The sequence below is a fragment of the Leguminivora glycinivorella genome, chromosome Z, assembly GCF_023078275.1.
Source record: "Leguminivora glycinivorella isolate SPB_JAAS2020 chromosome Z, LegGlyc_1.1, whole genome shotgun sequence".
Classification (NCBI taxonomy): domain Eukaryota; kingdom Metazoa; phylum Arthropoda; class Insecta; order Lepidoptera; family Tortricidae; genus Leguminivora; species Leguminivora glycinivorella.
In genome coordinates this window covers 4,889,452-4,911,045 of record NC_062998.1, presented here as the reverse complement: position 1 = coordinate 4,911,045, position 21,594 = coordinate 4,889,452, and the positions used below count along the sequence as shown (strand labels likewise).

Sequence of the window (21,594 nt, the reverse complement as noted above, 5' to 3'; positions counted from 1 at the left end):
GACCACCCCACTTTTTTTGATTTGGAAATTTTTATGTGGTTTCTCTGTGGCTTAGAATCGCGAGCTCTTTCAATCCCAATAGGAGAAAAAAAAGTGTCCCAAGGTTTTTCCCATTCAGTTACCATTTTTTCATAGATTTTGTATGGCGGTAACGGAATGGAAGTTTTGAAAAATGTATAGAAATCTTGGGACGATTCTGAGCTTAAAAAATACTCATGTTACAAAAAGTGGGATGTACCTACTTTGAAAAAAAAAGGCCCATTTACTTTGAACAAGTGACAAACACTAAACTCGTTGTCCATTTTTCAGCATGATGGCCACGTGGACGTAGACGCTCGCGGCCCGCTCGGCATGACGCCACTCATGGTAGCGGCTGTCCGGGGCGGCGGACTCGACACTGGATCAGATGCCGAGGACGAACAGACGGCGCACATTATATCTGAACTGGTCGCGCAGGGCGCACAACTCAACGCGGCTATGGACAAGACTGGGGAGACTAGCTTGCATTTGGCTGCTAGGTAAGTGATGTTTATTTCGCTCCACATAGTTTCACCACACCTCGGACACTGGCGATCAAATATATGAAAGAGGCGCGTTCCTAGCACACTGTCTAAGCTAGGTCACTGTAAATATTGTATTGACTGGCTAAAGACCTCAGACATTCACGGCCCAGCCACGACATTGGTCTAAGCGCGACAGCCGTGAGCGGCGGCCATACATTGGAGCGAGACACAGCGATGAGACTTTTCATTCGCACAGTCGGGCCGTCAAGCATCCGTCACGTTCTGGCAAGTATGTGAGTGTGAGAGTAACAGATGTCTTATTGTAGCTTCGAGAATAGGCTACTCCCAGTAAAATCAGCTTCTTTTTAAGAACAACTGTCAAAACGAATTTGAACGACTTATTAATATGGAATTTATATGAAATTGAATTGAGTGACGTCACGGTCAACTCCGTTACTTTACGAATATCTCGACTTATTAAATATAAATTGGATTTAAAAATAACTTCTGCCCATGTGTTTCTTATAATTATCTGATGCTTTATTTTTATTTCGATGCGTAAAAAAGGAAGTGGTATAAAATATTTTATTTTAAATCGACACGAGTTAGAATTTCCTTTTCGCACAAGTTCCCTCAGTACAGATGGCCCTTTGAAATTTCGACCTGACATATAATGAACCACTTCTCGCACTAGTGCGTAAAAAAAACACCATCTGTACTGAAAAATATTTTATTTTAACTACAGTCAAGTGGCTATTGGCCCCTACTAATATATTATTTAAAATCTTATTCTGCTCATGTTTATTTAGAGCACTTCGTAAAAAAAAATATAAATATTTTAGTAGGTACTATTATTAACGACGTTGTGACTTCAATCTTAAAAACTAATAATTTATCATTTTCCACAATCTAACGTACAATTTCTCCACAGATATGCCCGCTCTGACGCCGCGAAACGCCTGCTGGACGCTGGCGCCGACGCCAACTCACAAGACAACACCGGCCGTACGCCGCTACACGCCGCAGTGGCCGCTGACGCCATGGGCGTCTTCCAGATATTGCTGCGCAACAGAGCTACTAACCTCAACGCTAGGATGCACGATGGGACACACCGTTGATTCTCGCCGCTAGGTAAGAACCTAAGAACCTTCTAGACCTTTTTATCGTCTTCTCAAAGGAGGTTGAAAGCTCTGGCCTTATGCTTGCGCTTCGTTGTCTTTATAACTAAATACGGACTTACACTACGACCAAGTAAGGAAACAGATCAAGATTGGCCCAATACTGCGCAAGACAGGAATAGATGGCAAGAGCTGGAGGAGGCCTTTACACGAAACGGGATCATAACCAAATATTTAGGCTATAGAAAAAAAACTCTAAATAACATAACATAGTAACTTATAACTTTTTTTTTTTAAATTTTTGTATCGCTTTGGTTATGGAATAAATGGGCTGTTTTATTTTATTTATTATTTATTTACTACGACTAAGTACATAAATGATATTACGGCGATCACTTATCAAGTCTGTCTCTGTGTACTTATTTGCTAAATGTTGTTTCCTCATATTAATTTCAGAACGCTATGAATTACATGCGATTTCTCTTGATTAGGATTTTGGTTTAGCCGTTAGCGTAATCATGTGTGACATTGCTGTCAAACTTTATCTAAATATCTTTGTTCTCCAGGCTGGCAATCGAAGGCATGGTGGAGGACCTAATAAACGCCGACGCCGACATAAACGCCGCGGACAACAGTGGCAAGACGGCGTTACACTGGGCCGCCGCGGTCAACAATGTCGATGCAGTTAATGTGTTGCTTATGCACGGCGCGAATAGGGACGCGCAGGATGACAAGGTGGGTATTCTGTACTATGATTCAACTGTGTAATGAATAGTGGCAAGACGGCGTTACACTGGGCCGCCGCGGTCAACAATGTCGATGCAGTTAATGTGTTGCTTATGCACGGCGCGAATTGCTTATGCACGGCGCTAATAGGTACGCGAAGGATGACAAGGTGGGTATTATGTACTAAACATAAACATGTAAAAATACGCAACCGAAATGATAATTAAAACACGTTTTAAGGTTTCTTACAAATATAATCTACGTTTTTGGCCCAACCAACTATAAAACTTACTAAATCTGTGATGGGAAAAAATTAGAATAACGAGTGCTTAGCTACTCCTACTTACGTATCTTATCTATATCCAACGCTCGACTCTGCTTCAGTTATAGTTCATGGTACTCTCTATCCATTGTGATGGTACAATATGGGTATTGCATCTTCATGTAACTATGTATTTTGTGTGTATCACTTTCAAAACACTCGTCAGATTTTTTTTTAATCTAAATATATAAAAGAAGAAACTGACTGACTGACTGACATATCAACGCACAGCCGAAACCCCTGGTCCTAGAGATTCTAAATTTGGCACGTAGGTGCCGTATATGGTGTAGAGTAGCACTAAGAAAGGATTTTTCAAAATTCACATCCTAATGGGGTGAAATGGGGGTCCAAAGTCCAACGTTCCAATAAGACTAGTAGGCGGGCGAAGCCGCGGGAAAAGCTAGTTAAATTATGTGTACTTAAGTATCTTTCACATTTTGTAACTTTATCTTCAATCCACAGGACGAAACACCGCTCTTCCTCGGCGCCCGCGAAGGCTCCTACGGCGCTTGCCGCGCGTTGCTCGACGCGATGTCCAACCGCGAGATCACGGACCACATGGACCGGCTGCCGCGAGACGTGGCCCAGGAACGGATGCACGACGATATAGTGCGGCTGCTCGACGAGCACTGCCCGAGGCCGCAGCCGCAGCACCATCATGTTATGCGTAAGTTCACAAAAAGAGGTTTTAATATTAGGGCTAAAATGGGTTATATTGGGTTAAATTGTGGCGTAAGCGAGAGACTGGCAACCTGTCACTGCAATGTCACAGTTTCGTTTTCTTTCAACCTCTTATTTGCCAAGCGTCGTACTGAAGCTTTAGTAGTTTCATGTGTTCTACCTACCCCTTTATGGGATACAGGCGTGATTGTATGTATGTAATATTAGGGCATTTTCGCGAAAAAAGATTCAAAAACCTTCTTTTCTAAACTAGGTAAATTTAATGTTTTTCTCTACCCTAAACAAAATGCCCATTAGACCACCAATGTCCTGTTTAACCTTTCACCAACGCCATTTAGTTCTGGTTGTGAACTAAACACATCCCTTTTTGAGACTAATTTTTGAGTCGTTTAATTTCGAACTCTGATAAAAACCGCTGTCATATTATGCGATTATTAGTGGTATAGTGATTTTTATTCGAGTTTGAAAGAATTATCACTTTCAGCTACATAGCTATAGTTCTATTACTAAAAGTTGCTAAAAGTGACGCTTTGATGTACGCCAATAGCTACCCTACTTTTGTTTATCATATTAAGATATGCAACGAACTCTTTTCAAGCAATAATTGTTTTGTCCAAATTTTGTGTTTTCAAGAAAAATGTTTCGAAAAATATTGTGAAAAATGTAACTTACCCTTTCCGACTGTAGTTTCTCAAATTGCATTCGCATATGTATATACCTTACCATAACCTTTATATTTCTCCCGCAGAATCCCCAAACCCACACCCTCAGCTGATCAGCCAGCCGACGGTGATCAGTTCAGCCAAGGGCAAGCCGAAAAAGCCACGCGCCAAGGCCGGCACCGAAAGTCCCCAGGAATACGACAACAACAACCTGCAGCACTCACAAATCAGACGGTCAGTATACACACATGTTACCACCAGTATAATCAAACCACTAGGATTGGTTGCTAGGCGACGGTGATCAGTTCAGCCAAGGGCAAGCCGAAAAAGCCACGCGCCAAGGCCGGCCCCGAAAGTCCCCAGGAGTACGACAACAACCTGCAGCACTCACAAATCAGACGGTCAGTATTAAAGATCGTTATCAAGGTGCACTTTTCGTGGCAAATGATACGGTTGACAAAAAAAACAAATACTTAAATTTAAATATTCACTGGTGGATTTGCCGGAGGGCGTCAAAAAATTACGTGCAGTATTTTAAAGAGTTAAAAACCTTCCTATAACGTCTGTCAACGTAGAAAGGTCATTTAGTTATTTAAAATGGTTTTATTTTATTTGAACGACTGACAGCCAAATCTGTTGAACAAATTTTGGTTATTTATTCAATGTAATTTGGATAAGTAATCATAAATATGTATGTATATCCATACTAATATTATAAATGGGAGAGTGTGTGATTTTTTAAGTGGAGATCGTTGGTGGAGAGTGACATAGGCTACTTTTTGTCTCTTTCTAACACGAGCGAAGCCGCGGGCGAAAGCTAGTATTTCATAATTTGTTAAGTATAATCAGGGGCGGCTCACTCCGCGATTCTATCGCCGCGCTACAAGTACATGCCGGCGGCCGCGAGTTCGCGGCCTAATCAGGGGTGGCGCGCGTTCTCACGGAACGCACGTTCGCACGTTCTATGGTTACTTTACGTCGCGAGTTTTTTTAAGGTTAGTGTCCGCGTGTGTAATGGCTAATAATGTTTAGTTAAATGAATATCATGAATAATATATATACCATGGACATTTTTACACAGATCTACTATTGATTAAGTCCCCGGAGAGGTTGTCTTGTGATGTTGGAATTTGAACAAAAATAATATAAATACTATATATTTTACCTAGAAAGCACCCAAGACCTGAGTATTATAGTATATAACATTTTATCCGAGTATTATTTCGTTTTAATCCTTAGGCAACCCTATCGCCGGACGCCGCGCACGTGCGGCTCGTTTCTTTGTAAGAATGTTGTAGGCATTTATAAAGGCGGCAAGTCGTGAACATCAAAGCAGTGGGCCTTCTGTACTTGTACTATTATATATTCTGTGGTATAATTATAATGTTTTAAATACTTGTGTATTTGTTTTTTTGCCAACCATACTCTGCCACCAATACAGCACGCTGATAACGATCTTTAGTCAGTATACACACATGTTACCACCAGTATAATCAAACCACTAGGATTGGTTGCTAGGCGACGGTGATCAGTTCAGGGCAAGCCGAAAAAGCCACACGCCAAGGCCCCCCAGGTGTATGACAACAACAACAACCTGCAACATTTACAGATAAGAAAGCCAGAAGAAAAGTTTGGGTAGAAAAATCAAAATTTTTGTGCTGCAGATTTACCTTAGTATTATTAAGCAAACGTTCATATAGCCTCTTGCCGCCCTATGTGCAATGAGATGTACATTAGCATTTTTGTCTCTAAAATTTTTCGAACAAATGAAACTCAACTTAATTTCAAATGCAACTGGGATCAAAATTCTCTAGCAACTTTTTTGTATGGTGGGCGTTACGAGGATAGGGAATATGTCGAAATTAAAAAAACAAAAACAAATCAAAAAAGATATTGAATAAAATAATTTGATTTGTTCCCTACGTCGGAAGACATGCTGGCCTCAAAATGATTGATCGACTTGCTTATGGGACGCGTTCACGCCTAGTTAACGTTTTTTCTGCTTACAGGAAGCCCAGTGTGAAGAAGAACAACAAAAAGGTGGCCCAGGAGGTGCCGCAAAGCGTGGAGAGCCTTGGCTCCAGCCTCAGCCCAGTAGAGTCGCCGCTTCAAAATTTACAGGTAACCTATCTACTTATCATAAAGGAATAAGTAAGGGAAGAGTTGTTAACTTGTTACTCCATACATCAGTAAATGCGAGTTATTTGTATAGGTATAGTTAAGTGACATGTGTGCACTTCTGCAGGGTGAGCACATGATTGCCGCGAGAGTATGTCGCCGCGAGATAGACTACCCGTCCTTATGTCATGAATACAGTTAGAAGAAGACGTGTCATCTATCTCGCGGCGACATACTCTCACGGCAATCACGTGCTAGGCCTACTGATACTCATAAAGCTTTCGCTCCTTATCTGTAGTGTCACAGGCAAACTCAAGTGACATCCCAACCGGAAGATTTTTTTAGTTATAGTGGCAACTCCGAACAACTATGTAACGTCACTTCCCCTTTAAACTATATTTAAGATTTTTTTACTAAAAATATACAAAAAAAATATTAAAAAATATATTTTTGTGATCTACAGGAGTATATCTCGAAATGGTTTTCGATTTAGGGACATTGACAATTTTGAAACGTTGTCAATTGTAGAAATGATGACGTACCAATCTAAATGCGTACTATTGTTTCAGGATTTGCCGTCACCGTACGACGCGACGTCTTTGTACTCGAACGCGATGGCGCAGTTCGCAGGCATTGAGCAGCTGATGACTCACAAGCAGCCGCCAAGCTACGAGGACTGCGTTAAGGTATGTACAGAATGCGAGACTTGACGGAATCCGCAGGAATTAAGCAGTTGATGGCTGTTATGACGACCGGTCTGGCCTAGTCGGTAGTGATCTTGCCAGCTAGCAGCGGCCATGGGTTCGAATCCCGATAAGGGCGTTTATTTGCGTGATGAACACAGATACTTGTTCCAGTGTGTATCTTCCGTGCCGTCATCTATTTTTTTGCTAGGCAGCGGTTTATAGGCATTTGCTGCGATTGAAAGGGATTTCTGGTTCCCAACACTGGGCTTTAGAGGCCTTAGTCATGTCTTTATTCATGTGTAATTTTATTTAAGTTTTGTTTTTTCATTATACTGTCTATAGTGTCTATCGCTATCATGTTACCTAACAAGGACCTACGGAACTAAATTTGTTCCGTCTATTGTCCTTTGAGTCGTCGGCAACCCGAACCCTCCTTGCGTACTTAACACATCAAAAGGGAGTGTACAAGTTTCTAATGGGTTGACGACGCGCATGTGACATGGGAGTTTCTATCAACCGATCAGCGACTTAGTGCATGGTTATTCTCTAACGATAAGAGTGAGAGGCAACGAGACCTTGTCAGAGATCGCCAGAGAGCCAGCGACTCCACCTCCATATGTTTCCGTGAGTTTAGTGACGTTGGCCTTCATGACTTCAGACGTGCATAGGTACGGTGACTGCTTTCCATCAGGCGGTCCGTATGCTTGTTTGCCATAAAAATGTTGTTAATTAATATATTTGTTGACAGACGGGTCAGTCGCTCCAGCAATCGTACGGCGGCGGCGCACCCACTCTGTCGCCACCCTACTCCAACCACTCGCCGACTCACAGCAATCACACGACTTCGCCTCACGCGTATATCGGTAAGTCAATATTGTACGGAATACCAACCCTTTAACGGTGCGGTAATAACCTAATAAGAACTCGTTTTTGTAAAACCTTAGATTGAAAATGGGTTATTCAGGGGGACTTGCGGGTTGTTAAATACCAAGTACCAACCCTTTAACTGTGCGGTAATTAATAATAATACTTGACCAATACATTTGAAAAAGGGGTTTTTAGGGAGACTTTTGCGTGTTGTCGTTCGTATATCGCTAAGTCCACCGGTTGGTCAAATACTGTACGGAATACCAACCTGCATAACTTGGAAAGGACTCAATATTCGCATTTTTTCTCTTCTCAGGGCACTCATAATAAGAACTTGTTCGGACTCGTCCGTACATAAAAGCAATGTTCAAGAGTTGTCTTTGACACTTATTTGTGACGTCTTTACGGCGTAGTTTGGGTTCTTTAAGTATGTAGAGAGTTACAGAATGAGAATAGGGATGACGACTACATAAAAGAAATTGGCTTTTTCTAATTAATGAAAATATTTAATGCAAATAAAGAATTTTACTTTACTTTACTTTACATCAAAGTTCCGAAGTGGGGGCTTGTGACGTCACTTCTAAGTAAAAATTGTACCTAGGCGTGACGTCACGCGAAACTTCAACGCACTGTACCGTCGCCATTTTTCGTTTACGAGAAAAAAGTAAAAATACGTGTCTAAAATTCTTTGATAATCTAACTGACTAATTAGGTAGTTTTTTTTAGTCGTCTCGCCTATTGCGAATGTGTGCGCACAGAAGGTTGCTTATCTTTTATTGCCTTCTGCAAGGTCTTTAGGTTATATTGAAAGTATATTGGTATACTAAATGTATATTATCGTTTATGTTACAGGTTCGCCCTCTCCCGGCAAATCGCGGCCATCTTTGCCGACGTCGCCAGCTCACATGGCGGCCCTGCGCCATTCCCACCAGCACCAACTAGACGCGGCAGCTTACTCCGCACTCGCACATTTAAGTGAGTAACTTACTATTTATCATTTATTGTGTGTCTGTCACTTGCACAGAATTAGATAGAAGAAACGAGTTCATTTATTTGTATGGCGGCCGAGCGTGTCAGATTTTGTACTGAAGCTGTTACTTGCCTGTGATTTTAAATATGTCTCAGGCCCTTGAGTGTTGATAAGTTTTATGTTGTTGCAATTAAATATCATGTAACGAGGCATTTTTAATGTTTTTGTTGACTTCAACTTACAAAAATTGACGCCCGAAAGCTGCAAGCTGCGATTAAAGACGGACAACTCAGTGGATTTCACTGAGTTCATTTGACACGCTAAGTAGATACGTTTGCTTGATCTATGGTTTATATGACATCTGTGGTCACTTGTCTATGTCACCCTTCCGATTCTTCCGACCGAACCTTCTTACTCGATACAGTTGATACTGTCTTCAATGGTTGACATGATTTAGTTTCAGTCTCTTGAGAACACTGCTCAGTTACTTTTATACTACAGTGGTTCGTTCGGCTAACAAGGATATAATATATAAAATAATTAGCTTTTGCCCGCGGCTTCGCTTGCGTTAGGAAGAGACAAAAAGTAGCCTATGTCACTCTCCATCCCTTCAACTACCTCCACTTAAAAAATCAAAGTCAATTCGTCGCTCCGTTTTGCCGTGAAAGACGGACAAACAAACAGACACACACACTTTCCCATTTATAATATTAGTATGGATTTAACCCCGGCAGTAGCCGCGACCTTACCGCTTCGGTGCCAGGACCACGCCGCTTCTGCTTCAAAGAGCCTATAATTTTTGCGTAAACGTCACAGCAAATATCTTAATTTTCTGTGTCATTACTAACTAAACGTGCTATTGCAGGTGCCACATCGCAGCACAATGCTCAGCTGCAGGCGGTGATGACTCACGCGGCCGCGCTGGGACAGGTTCAGGGCGCGCAGCACCCCGCTATCACTAACATTATGTCAGGTAACTATCCTTCTAAATGGTATTAATGTCATATTTGCTCCTCTTATTATATTCGCCATTTTAGCATTTTATCACGATCCATGAGAATCCGATCTCGAGATTTGTCTTAGACACTAGTTTCTCTTCTCGTATGAATAGGCTAGTTTCCTACTAGACAAATCAGCTTCTTTTTAATAACTGTCAAAACGATTTTCTAATATGGAATTACTATGAAATACTGAGGAGTGACGTCATGGTCAATTCATTTACTTTGTATCTTTCTCTTTGACTTATTAAATAGAAATTATGTTTAAAAATAACTACTGTGCATATTTTTCTACTAATTATGTGGTGCTTTATTTCGTGTACTGCTTAAAATATTTTATTTGAAGTATATTAAACTAGCCCATTGTACGAAGCGATGCTGGTTCCTAGAAAGGGCTGAAAGAAACTGCTCAATACCGTGGCACTTTTCTTCCAAAATAACAAGAGCTAAAAACATTACAGTAGCAAGAAAAACATTGAATAATTCCACATGATTATCAACTTCTAGTTAGGTTTCTTAGACCTTTATAATTAACACCACAATTTTCCCAGGACTTTATGGAGGCTGGGGCATAGGCGACACATTCCCGACGCCATCGCCCGAGTCGCCCGACCATTGGTCGACGCCATCGCCGCAGACGCCGCTCACGCAATCCCCGCACTCCGATTGGTCGGATCGCGCCGCGCTATCGCCCAATGACATGCAGCAGACCAATAAGGGCGCCACTGAAGCGATCTACATCTAAACGATACTTTGTAGGTAAATCTTGGATTTGGAAGCTGAATTTTGAGAAGTAACGGTAACGGTTTGTGAAAGCCTGACAAAATTGTATTTGGCCCTGAGTTTTGGTCATGTAGACTCAAATAAAATGTTAGTACCGGTCACGTCAAAGTTTTTAATTGTTTATTCGTATGCTACGTAATCCTTCATCATTTTAATGAAGTATTATTTGTGCCGTTTGTATATCCGAGGTCTTTATAGAGAGAGTACGTCGTAGACGTCGCATCGGACCGATAGATGGCGCCATCGTTCGTTGTAAGTCGCTCCGGCGTCTCACCGCCGCGATGTTGGTAGTCCCGTTTTTCCCCACCTGCAACACAAGGCCCCCCGCGCCCCGACTCGCCACCAGCCACCCTCATTGTTTCGTCGAACGCCGAAGTGACCGGTTGTCGCGTATTCCGTTCGAACATTTTTACAGCATGGTGTCTCGAAATTAATCTTTTAGTTTCTATTTCCTTGTTATTTCTGGTCAAACCAGAGTTATTCGTGTTTTTATTTAAAAAGTGGCTTATAACGTTTCGGAATTATGAAATTTTTCAATTTCATCCGTCAATTCTTTCTTCCCTTTTAATTTGCGCTCGTTCGTCTTGAATAATGAGATATATTATGCCTCGCTAGCGATCATTATTCGTCTTTCGGGGTTCTCACTATAGAAATGAACGAGCGGTGCTTTATGATTCTACCCACTTTTTTGTAAGAAAGTTCCATGCTGCAAAAATCGTTACCGTTAATCAGTTTTCTTTTTAAACTATTCGCATTTCCGAGACTAAAGTAGGAAGTGTTATCCGCGTATTAAAAGTTTCGCGCGAGAATATAAGCGGTAACGTAGGTAAGTTGCTCCGCCGGGGACCACGTGCTCCGGGGACCACGTGCTTCGCGACCGCGGGCTGCGCGACCTGCGGGCTGCGGCGGCGGCGGCGGCGGCGGCGGGCGCGGTGCAGGAATACCGCGCTCCAAGGAGGTTTGAATTTCTCCGACGAATGGGTGAGCAGATTCATATTATTTTAGAAAGAACATGTTCGGTTTCCGATTCGGTGCGGAGGCCCCAAGCCACGTATCGGCGCCGAAACTTACTGTAGCGCTGCGATAGCGCCGCTGACCGCGGCAGTGTTGTCCGCCGCGTCGGCGCCGCCGAGGTTGCGTAGAAGTTGCCTCCTCGTTAACGATGGCCATCTCTGCGGTGCCGCCGAACAACGTTGTGGCCGCCGCATAGGCGTCGCATGCGACGCTGTAAGTATGTCTGCTGCTGCCCCGACGCGAGCGCCGTGCCGTTAGTGATCAGTCGTCAATACGCAGGCTACCAGCGCGGCCACCTTCTGCCCCCGCCACAACGCCGCGAGCCTGCTGAAGCTGTCCACCAATATCGCTGGCCGCCACGCTTATGCTGGCGCCTCGATGGTGATGCAGAGCGTGCGTCTGCCGTGACAACGCCGCGATCCTGCTGAAGCTGTCCACCAGTATCGCTGGCCGCCACGCTTATGCTGGCGCCTCGATGGTGATGCAGAGCGTTCGTCTGCCGTGACAACGCCGCGATCCTGCTGAAGCTGTCCACCAGTATCGCTGGCCGCCACGCTTATGCTGGCGCCTCGATGGTGATGCAGAGCGTTCGTCTGCCGTGACAACGCCGCGATCCTGCTGAAGCTGTCCACCAGTATCGCTGGCCGCCACGCTTATGCTGGCGCCTCGATGGTGACGATGCAGAGCGTTCGTCTGCCGTGACAACGCCGCGATCCTGCTGAAGCTGTCCACCAGTATCGCTGGCCGCCACGCTTATGCTGGCGCCTCGATGGTGATGCAGAGCGTGCGTCTGCCTTGACAACGCCGCGAGCCTGCTGAAGCTGTCCACCAATATCGCTGGCCGCCACGCTTATGCTGGCGCCTCGATGGTGATGCAGAGCGTTCGTCTGCCGTGACAACGCCGCGATCCTGCTGACTGTCCACCTGCTGTAGCTGTCCACCAGTATCGCTGGCCGCCACGCTTATGCTGGCGCCTCGATGGTGATGCAGCGAGCTCATCTGCCGTGACAACGCCGCGATCCTGCTGAAGCTGTCCACCAGTATCGCTGGCCGCCACGCTTATGCTGGCGCCTCGATGGTGATGTAGAGCGTTCATATGCCGTGACAACGACGCGAGACGCGACCCTGCCGAAGCTGTCCACCAGTATTGCTGGCCGCCACGCTTATGCCGGCGCCTCAGTAGTGATGCGGAGCGTAATACTGTTAACCGCTGCACAGGCGTCGCAATCCTTCTGCTGCGTCTGCCGTGACAACGCCGCAAGCTACTTGAAGTTTTCCACCGGTGTCGTCGGCCGACACGCTCATGCTGGCGCCTTGATGTCGCCTCGATCGCACGAGGTAAGATTGCAGACGCGGCGACCTTCATCGCGCCACCGAGCGCAATACTGCGGCTGCCGCGAAGGCGTCGCTAATTTTCCTGCCGCGTTTGCCGTGACGACGCCGCGAACTCTGTTGATGCTGTTCACCGATGTAGCTGACTGCCACGCTGGCGCCGGTGCCTCCCGCGCTGACGGCGGCGACCTCGAGAGGGCGACCGAGCACGATACTGCGCGACGCGACAGGGCATCGAGACGCCTTTCGAGCTGACGACGGCCGTCTCAATCTCACCGCCGAACATAACAGCGTCTGCTGCAGTGACAAGCTGGTAAGATTGCTGATGTGGGCCCTTGGTGCTGCTAGCCGCCACGCTGATAACGCCCGTCGCGCCTAAGATGTCACGCTCACCGCGAACACTGTCTTCCCCTACAATGGTGCCACGACCACGACTATCCAGGCTCCGTCTACTACGGTATCGTTGCAGACTCTGTTGCTGACCAGGCTGATACTACCCTCCAATGTGACGACGGGCGCCGCTATCAGCTGATATCCCGTACACTATGGTATCCACTCTTCTCTTTCCAGTTCCCGTGAAGTACGACTGTATTTACACTCTATTTTGACCAAGGACTCCTCCGTCGCCGAAGTGAGAACAGATAAATTCTTAAGATGCTACGTCCTAACGTGGTTTGGAGACCCATAGTTGAACGAGGTAAGACGTCAATAACCGGACGAGGAGCCGCACTGCTGCGAGGGTGTCCTGACGATGTTCGCGAGCTATCTAATCGGAGAGGCGCCTCGCGAGAAGACCCTGTGATTCCTGTACATCGCTCATTGTGTAGGTCAAAGACATCGTAAAGGTTTGCGGAATTAAAAAAAAAAATCCCTTTCAGAATGTCCAGATCTGAATTCGAGCCAGCGTCCTGCATCCTGAGCGTGCGTCTGTTTACCGGGCGGACACCAAAACCGATCGGCAATCTGGCCGCGGGGGTTCCAAGTACACGACGATTTCCCGGAGGCTTGTGGCGCCCCCTGTCCATTCGAGAGATTAACTTATTCGCCGAGCCTCTAATAAACAAATTGGGAAAAATAAACCTGCTTCGCCTTAGTGAACTTCAGATTCCAGCTCAAAGCGAAAGGGGCCAGGAACTCAGGAGTACTTCAGTAGTTATCATCTGGCTCGACTATACTCAATTAATATAGTGCTTGATTCGATCGTAGAACCTGATTTCATAAATTTCACAACTTTCGTGGTCTACAGAGGAAGGTTGCACCGCTGCAGTTTCCAGCATTACCTCGTACAGCTGCCGATAGCTGTAGGCCAATCGCCCCTGTTTTGCTTGCATCTGCAGCCCGATAAGACCTTCAATAATCGGAACATTGTACGAAGTAAAGCTCTTCCGATGGAGAATAATCTTCAACAGGCGGTGGCGCTGGCGACTGAAGTGACATGCAGCCGGCTTAAGGTTCGCATAGCACTATATGCTATGCACAGTTCAGTTGTATGTTATGTTATGCTGTACGATGGCAGGACTACATCTCTTCTGTTACGAGTAACTACGACAGTAACTGCTGACTCCAACAGACTGTCGTACGAGGTCAGTATGCACCCCCTGGGAGCCAAGTAAGTGACCTTCGGTGACCTCGCCTTCTTCTGCTTCGCCCGTCATCGTACCTCTTCGTCTGCGAGAGCCCTGCATTACGCCGTACAACGGTACGTATTAAGCCTCCGCCACACATAAAGCGCATTCCGCTTCGCTATCAGCGCGCTGAATGCGCGTGCATTCCGCTCGCGTCCCGCGCGCGTTGCGCTCGCTATCAGCGCTCGTTCGTTCCCGCTAGCGCCCACTGGGCGCAACGCCAGCGTTAGTGCGGTGCACCGCCATTATTGCGCTCCGCCTACGCTCTTAAAGCGCGCATGTGTGGCGGTGTTAAATTCACCCCTTGACCTGCTACCACGACGTGTTCAGCAACCACCAGCGATGCGACACTGACGTCTCCACCTCTCAGTCTACTCTGTCGACCTTCATTGCACGAAGTAGAAATCCGTCGCATCGGGTTTTGGATTAGGTAATGGATTACCCTAAGAGTCAATGACTGACTTAAAGAAATCGACTGATACCTCCGTCCAGTGTAGTAGCAATCGACAGCGCTCGTACTTTTCATCTTCTAGGCTAGTCTTACCGAGCGATCGGTATCCTCAAATGCCCTCACTAAAAAGAGTTCAGAGTTCAGGAGTCTCGCTTGCAACCGCGCTCGCTTGACGCGAAATAGTCTGATCGAAAATACCAGTATTGTAACAAATAGCCCTTGGGCACGTGAGTGATGACCTTTTTCTGTGTTTGATATGGACGTAAGACGTTGGACTTTAAATAGTCATATCAAAGCTAATATTGATTTAGATAATTTTTACGAAGGGTTGACAAAAGCAGTATCAATTACGTTACCCTGCTACAGTACAGATAGTTACACTACTTTTACAGTTAATTTCCACACTTTGTGTCTGAAATTGGGTTTATAACCTGATAAAATAACGTGTCTGTTAATAATAATAGTGTATCTAAGGTTTTTGTATCTTGTTCAAGTCAGCCTCGCCTACATCTTTTTTTTTTTTGGTTTTGATCTGCGATGTATAATAATGTCATTTCTCTAACTATTCGCTGACTAAAGCTAAACGTCATCACGAAAATCTCTTTATGCGTTTCTGGCACCGAGATATTCGCGGATCGAAGGCTATTTCGACTGATACATCTGTCAAATCGGTTCAACTGATTCACTTATTCTTCTATGCTATGCCAATAGGGCTACCAAAGGCTTGCGCGCCAGCTGACTCGCCACCAGGAGATAATAAACAGGTCTCTATAAAGACCTCGGATATACAAACGGCACAAATAATATAAAAATTTTACCTTCCAATAAAATTTGTATTATTTTGCCTGGTATATCCGAGGTCTGAGTGATGCCTTCCTGGTAGGCTTAATATACCGTCGGCACTTCTCCTCAACAATGAGGGTGGCTGGTGGCGAGTCGGGGCGCGGGGGGGCCTTGTGTTGCAGGTGGGGAAAAACGGGACTACCAACATCGCGGCGGTGAGACGCCGGAGCGACTTACAACGAACGATGGCGCCATCTATCGGTCCGATGCGACGTCTACGACGTACTCTCTCTATAAAGACCTCGGATATACCAGGCAAAATAATACAAATTTTATTGGAAGGTAAAATTTTTATATTTTAAATGTAACCAAAATCTTTTTTATTTTCATCATTAATATCGGCAATTTTTTCTAGTAAAATGTTTTTAAATGTCATACATTTTTACATAGTTTGACTGGTATTTTCCAGTAAAATAAATGAGTACCCAGGAAGGCTAAATAAGATGTTGTCAAGGCTTATAAGAATCGAACACAATTTCAATTAATGAAAAAGTCGATTGTAAGATGTTCTGAAAAGATTTGCAATACGTACGAGTATGTATGAATTTATTTTATAACTTAATATCAATGCAGTCAAATGTTCGGACTTCCTGCTCCTTAGTGTGTTTAGAACAAATATCTTATTCGATAAGATTTATCTACAATAATGACTGAATGTTATGTTATAGATTTAACAGATATATTAAATCATATATTTAAGGATCGATTTTAAGACTGTAGTAATGATGGACATCTTTCGGACCAAAAAGAATTAAACTTAAATTGACTGTCAAATTGAAGTCGCTTTTTAAAGCGTATTTTAGTTGAAATACTAAAATACTGCTTTATTTTGGATCAAAAACAACTAACTCTTTTTTTAATAACACAAATTTTACTAAAAAGAATTTTGAATTAAATATTTTACTTTACTAACTCTTCTATTTCTTTTCTTGATGAAAAAAAATGTGAGAATACTATACTCACTAAAAGCGACTTCACATTGACGGGTATACCACAAACTTATTCCTTCACTAAAACGACTAAAGTATTAGGATAATATGCTGTAATATTTTAATCCAAATAAAAACAAAGTTCATACTTATTTACTTTACACAACACTTGATCCCATTTTCCTTATGAGGATAATGTACCTATAATATGCATTTACATACAATCCACATATATACTATCAATATGAATCTTAGGCTGGCGTAGAACCTTTACACAGCAAACTTCAATGTGATTTCTATGGCAAATAGAACACGGTGTCAATTAGGCAGGGTTCTAGCGGCTTAGGTATCAAACCGGTCGCTCATAGTAAGTTTGTGGTAGTTATAGTCAACAGTGATGAAATCTCATGGTGTACCTCTCGCAGGTTGATCTGTATAGCCATGACTCGATATAGGATAAAATTGCTTTTGCGAACTGTTTTGACTCGACGATTTTTCGATGTATTTTTGCTTCAAAAAAGCGTTTCTTGCTTTTGGTGCGTATCGAACTCGTTGGCGCTTTTATGCTTTTATTGTAAATGGTGCCTATTGCCTTTAGATTATTAACAATTTAAGGTTTTTATCATTTTAGACACTTTTAGATACTGAATTTTAAAGTTTTAATGAATATTAATAACAACGTGTCGCAAAAATACATCGTAGGTCATGACTAAATCATGTTTCATACAATTGTTGTGTTATTAAATGTTTTAATGTAATTGTTTTAAATAAACCGTGTTTTCATTCATTCATCTAAACGATAAATGAACAAAAAAAGTGTATTTTCGCTCGGATTATGCATAGCGAAGTGGACGAAAATTATTTATGTGTGATTCCTTAGTATAAACTCTGTAGTAGTTTAAATGTATGTAGTGCGTATGTTTTTAATTCGTTTTTAAGTTATGTTAAGTGGGAATTGTAAGGTGAGTCGAGATCGTCGTTTTCCGATTTAAATTTTACAGTATTCTATTGGTAATTGTAAAAAAATCAAGCGTTGCTGAGCTGGGATACGCGGGCTCGTATTTCTCTCGTCAGGATGGCCGGATCGGCACTTTTGTTTTTAAAACTTTTTTTTAATATTCATTGCTAAGTTCCTGGTCTTTTAAGACTAGTGACACGACCGATCTCGATCTCAGCGTTATGATTTTATAAAAGACGTTTACACAGTTCGGAACCATTCCATGTTTGCTTCCAATGCCCGCCATTTTGTAGAGAGGTGGCTCCATTCGTATATCACATCGGGTTCGAGTTACATGCATTTTACTCAATGAGATTATTATTTATTGTTTTAATTTATTTTCTAAATCGTAGCGTGAGAGCGTAGAGCTCACGACACTGCCAGTTTCTCCCGACCACCTCTTTTCTATAATATGGTGTTTCCAACCTAGTTTATTTACGGTTAGATCTCATCATTCCATTTTGCTTTAAAAATAAATGAAATTTTGTTTATCACGGGACCACTGATGCTCAATTTTGTTAGAAAATAAAAATCCGCGTTATTTTGTAATATATTTTACTGTATTTTAATAAGTTTATGAAACTTCCGACACAGTTGATGTAAATAAACATTTTAAACGTTTGAAAAAATGATCTTCGTATTTTACTTAGTTTACTTTTAGATGTTAGTTTTGATATTTTGTGTCATCTTCAGTGCCAACGTGCAAGAAATGGGAATGCCAAGCCGATCGTAGACGGCCAGCATATCGGAAGTTTAGTGATAAATGTGTATTACTAGTTACAGTAATAAGTACATAATACGTGCTTCCTTTTGCATTCTCTATGAATTAGATAATTAAATGCCTAGCTTCTATTAAGTACAAAATTCTGTAGATATTGTCGATTTTTGCAGCCATGGATTTGTTCTCGATATTAATTTCATTGGTACTTTTGCAAGATAGGTGCTTTGTTTTTAAAATCTTTAAAACCATAAGGTTTGAATTATTTTTGTCTCCTTTATTCGACTGAAGAAATAATTTTGGATGTTTTGCGAAATTTTGTCAAACTTGGACTAAGAGAGCCTAATTTTTTACATATATTTCTTTTCTATGAAATGTTTGTTAAGTCCGCTTCAATTTTACATAATTGTATTATTTTTATTTAAAATTGTACTGCGTGGATTTGGGCACAATACTTGTATAACATTGAATCCCGTGCCTTCGTTAGTATACTTATATTAAGCAATGTAATTTAAATGAAAGTAGACTAAGAACATTTTAGTTTTAGTTTTGTAAATACATTCTATCATTATTTTTATGAAATGCATTTCTTTGTAAGAATTTGAAGTTTTCTATGATTCAAATTTCAAATGTTTTCTCCCTTACTGACAATAAAGGAATAAATTTTATGAAGTTCTTTTATTATTTCCCGATAATACCGTTTACCCATTCCACGGTTATGTTATACGAGCCCCAATGCAAATGATATCGTCTAGTCACATTTCAACGTGCGATATTTATTTCCGAAACTGGTATTTAAACCCAGATTGACTTTGATGATAAATGGAATACACGACACACTAAGCCATTAAAACTAGTTTAATCTTGCGCCGTACAAAATGCCCTAATGTTATATGTTTTAATATAATCATATCATAAAAATAACATATCTAAAGCAAAAAAATACGCCTAGTTCATATTTGAGGCATAAAATAGGTCGTCTATTTTAAATAAAAATAGTTTAGTAAGATTAATATTATACAATAATATTTTAAATTGAATTAATAATATTATAAGTCGTCTGATATGATATATGGCTACATAAAAAGGTAAATTCTGTAAAAAATATAATTATTCTACAACATTTTTATACCAAAATAGCAAGAGGTAAGTCGGTGCCTGAATCAGTGAGGAAAATTATAATTTCCAGTAACAATAGCGGCAAATCTACGTTCCAAAATATCCAAAGACCTTTTTTTGCCAAGATCTACGGCGCATACAATCATCCAGCATCAACTAAAACACGGAACCGTCTCCTGTTTAAATAAATCTGGCCGTCGAAGAATAATTGCCAAAGAGAAAACAGGATTTTGAGGAGCATCATCAGGAAAAATCGTCATGCAAGAGCAGGAGAACTTATCTAACTATGGCATGACGCGATCAAAATAAACATTTCAGTCGATACCTGAAAGACAGTAATGAAAATAATGGGCTTCGGTTTTCACACCGCTAAACAGAAACCATTACTTACTCAAAAGCAGAAAACTAACAGGTTGAAATTTGCACAAAAGTACAGAAACTGGACTGCCGATCAGTGGCGAAAAATAATATGGAGCGACAAATCCAAATTTGAGGTCATAGTTGGCGATGAACGAAGTAAAGTCATTCAAGATAAAGGAGATGCATTTCACAAAGACTGTCTTGAACGCAAGGTGTAGTTTCCAGCATCTTTAAATGATTTGGGGCTGTATGTCGGCACAGGGTGTGGGATGTCTGCAATTTATAGATGGAACCGTCAATGCAGAGAAATACAAAAGCATCTTGGAATAGAGTTCACTACCGTCTATAAGAAAGTTCAAGTATATAAATGGATTTACTTTTCAACGAGATGGTGCCTTATGTCATACTGGCAAGACAACGATGGAGTGGCTGAAACAAAAACAAATTCCTACCATATCATGGCCATCCAGCAGTCCAGACTTGTCTCCCATAAAAACTTTGTAGTGGTAAATGAAGAAAAAGTTGCGAAAAGATCCTTCTAAATCCAAAGCTGATTTTAAGGAGAAACTTGTGGGTGTCTGGAATGGAATAACCCCTGAGGAGTATAGACAGTTGGTAGATACAATGCCGCTCAGAATTAAGGCCGTTTTAGATGCAAAAGGTGACGCCACCAAGTGGTAGTTGTTCTTTTCTGCATCGGCTACGCTGAAGACGAACATTTTTGCGAGTGTTACATTTGGTGAAATTATGTTTTTTTGTTTACTAGTGAGGAAAATTGTTAATTTATGTTTTGAATAAATAAAATATGCATTATAAGCTCTCTTGTTTTTATGTTACATGTTCTACTAATCATCTAATTCATCCTGAATTTTGAGGTCGAAGTTAGGACATAATATTTTTTTCATACTAGACGATATCATTTGCATTGGGGCTCGTAAAACCAAAAATTTTATTAAACCACTGAACGATCTTTTACACTTGGAAAACAAACATAAAGAGTATAATTTGACATCTGTCAACTTTGTAATTAAGACGGTATATTGTAGAATATAACTATGAACCATAATTATCCAATAAAACTTATTGGATTTGAAATTTTAAATAGTTTGTAATATTAGAGTGCCAATTAGACTATTATTCCAGCATAACCTATCAGAAATGCATTTCAACAGGATAATACACGTATAGTATATGTAGACCTTATTTAAGGAATACAGGTAATTCTAATTTAGGTCGGTATAAGTTAGTAGTGACTAATAAGAGTAATATACATTATAGACGTCGTTTCACAATGGCTATTGTAGTTTTCTTGTTGGAATATTAAAGATAGAGAGAACGAGCAATATGTTTTTCACCACACCAACTAGTAAAGGCTCTCTTTGCTATTCGAAAACAGACAGCAAAATTGCATTTTATCCACAAGAGTGCAAAGTAATTTCATACAAATTTTAACTTGATGTCTTGCGCTGGCTGTTAGAATTTACTTAAAAATAATGATTTTGAATTCTACATATTGAATAAATTGATGGATTTGATTTAGTTTGATGTTTTATAGTCTATATTTTTTTCGTGTTGGTGTGGTGAAAAAATGTGTGTTTCACTCGGGGGCAAAGTTTGTTTAACCTTCGTGCCTTGAAACCCTCGCAACGCTCAAGATTCCACTTTTTGAACCACTCGCTACGCTCGCGGTTCAATATTGGAATCTTTCGCTTGCTCGGGTATCAATATTGGCACGTGCGGTTAAACAAAAACTTTGCCCCCTTGTCAAATAA

The 21,594-nt window shown here is 41.8% G+C and overlaps 1 protein-coding gene across 1 annotated transcript in view; it reads left to right on the top strand.

Annotated features, from left to right (window-relative positions):
• The window catches only part of LOC125241645 (neurogenic locus Notch protein-like), a 175,659-nt gene extending 165,067 nt beyond the window's left edge, over positions 1-10,592 (top strand). The window contains 12 exon segments of the mRNA XM_048150211.1: positions 310-518; positions 1,435-1,607; positions 1,610-1,634; positions 2,188-2,356; positions 3,132-3,336; positions 4,099-4,246; positions 6,022-6,133; positions 6,700-6,816; positions 7,565-7,679; positions 8,536-8,658; positions 9,519-9,626; positions 10,203-10,592. Of these exon segments, the coding sequence (XP_048006168.1) occupies positions 310-518; positions 1,435-1,607; positions 1,610-1,634; positions 2,188-2,356; positions 3,132-3,336; positions 4,099-4,246; positions 6,022-6,133; positions 6,700-6,816; positions 7,565-7,679; positions 8,536-8,658; positions 9,519-9,626; positions 10,203-10,396 (1,698 nt within the window). The 3' untranslated portion in view covers positions 10,397-10,592.
• Positions 10,593-21,594: the final 11,002 nt, after the last annotated feature.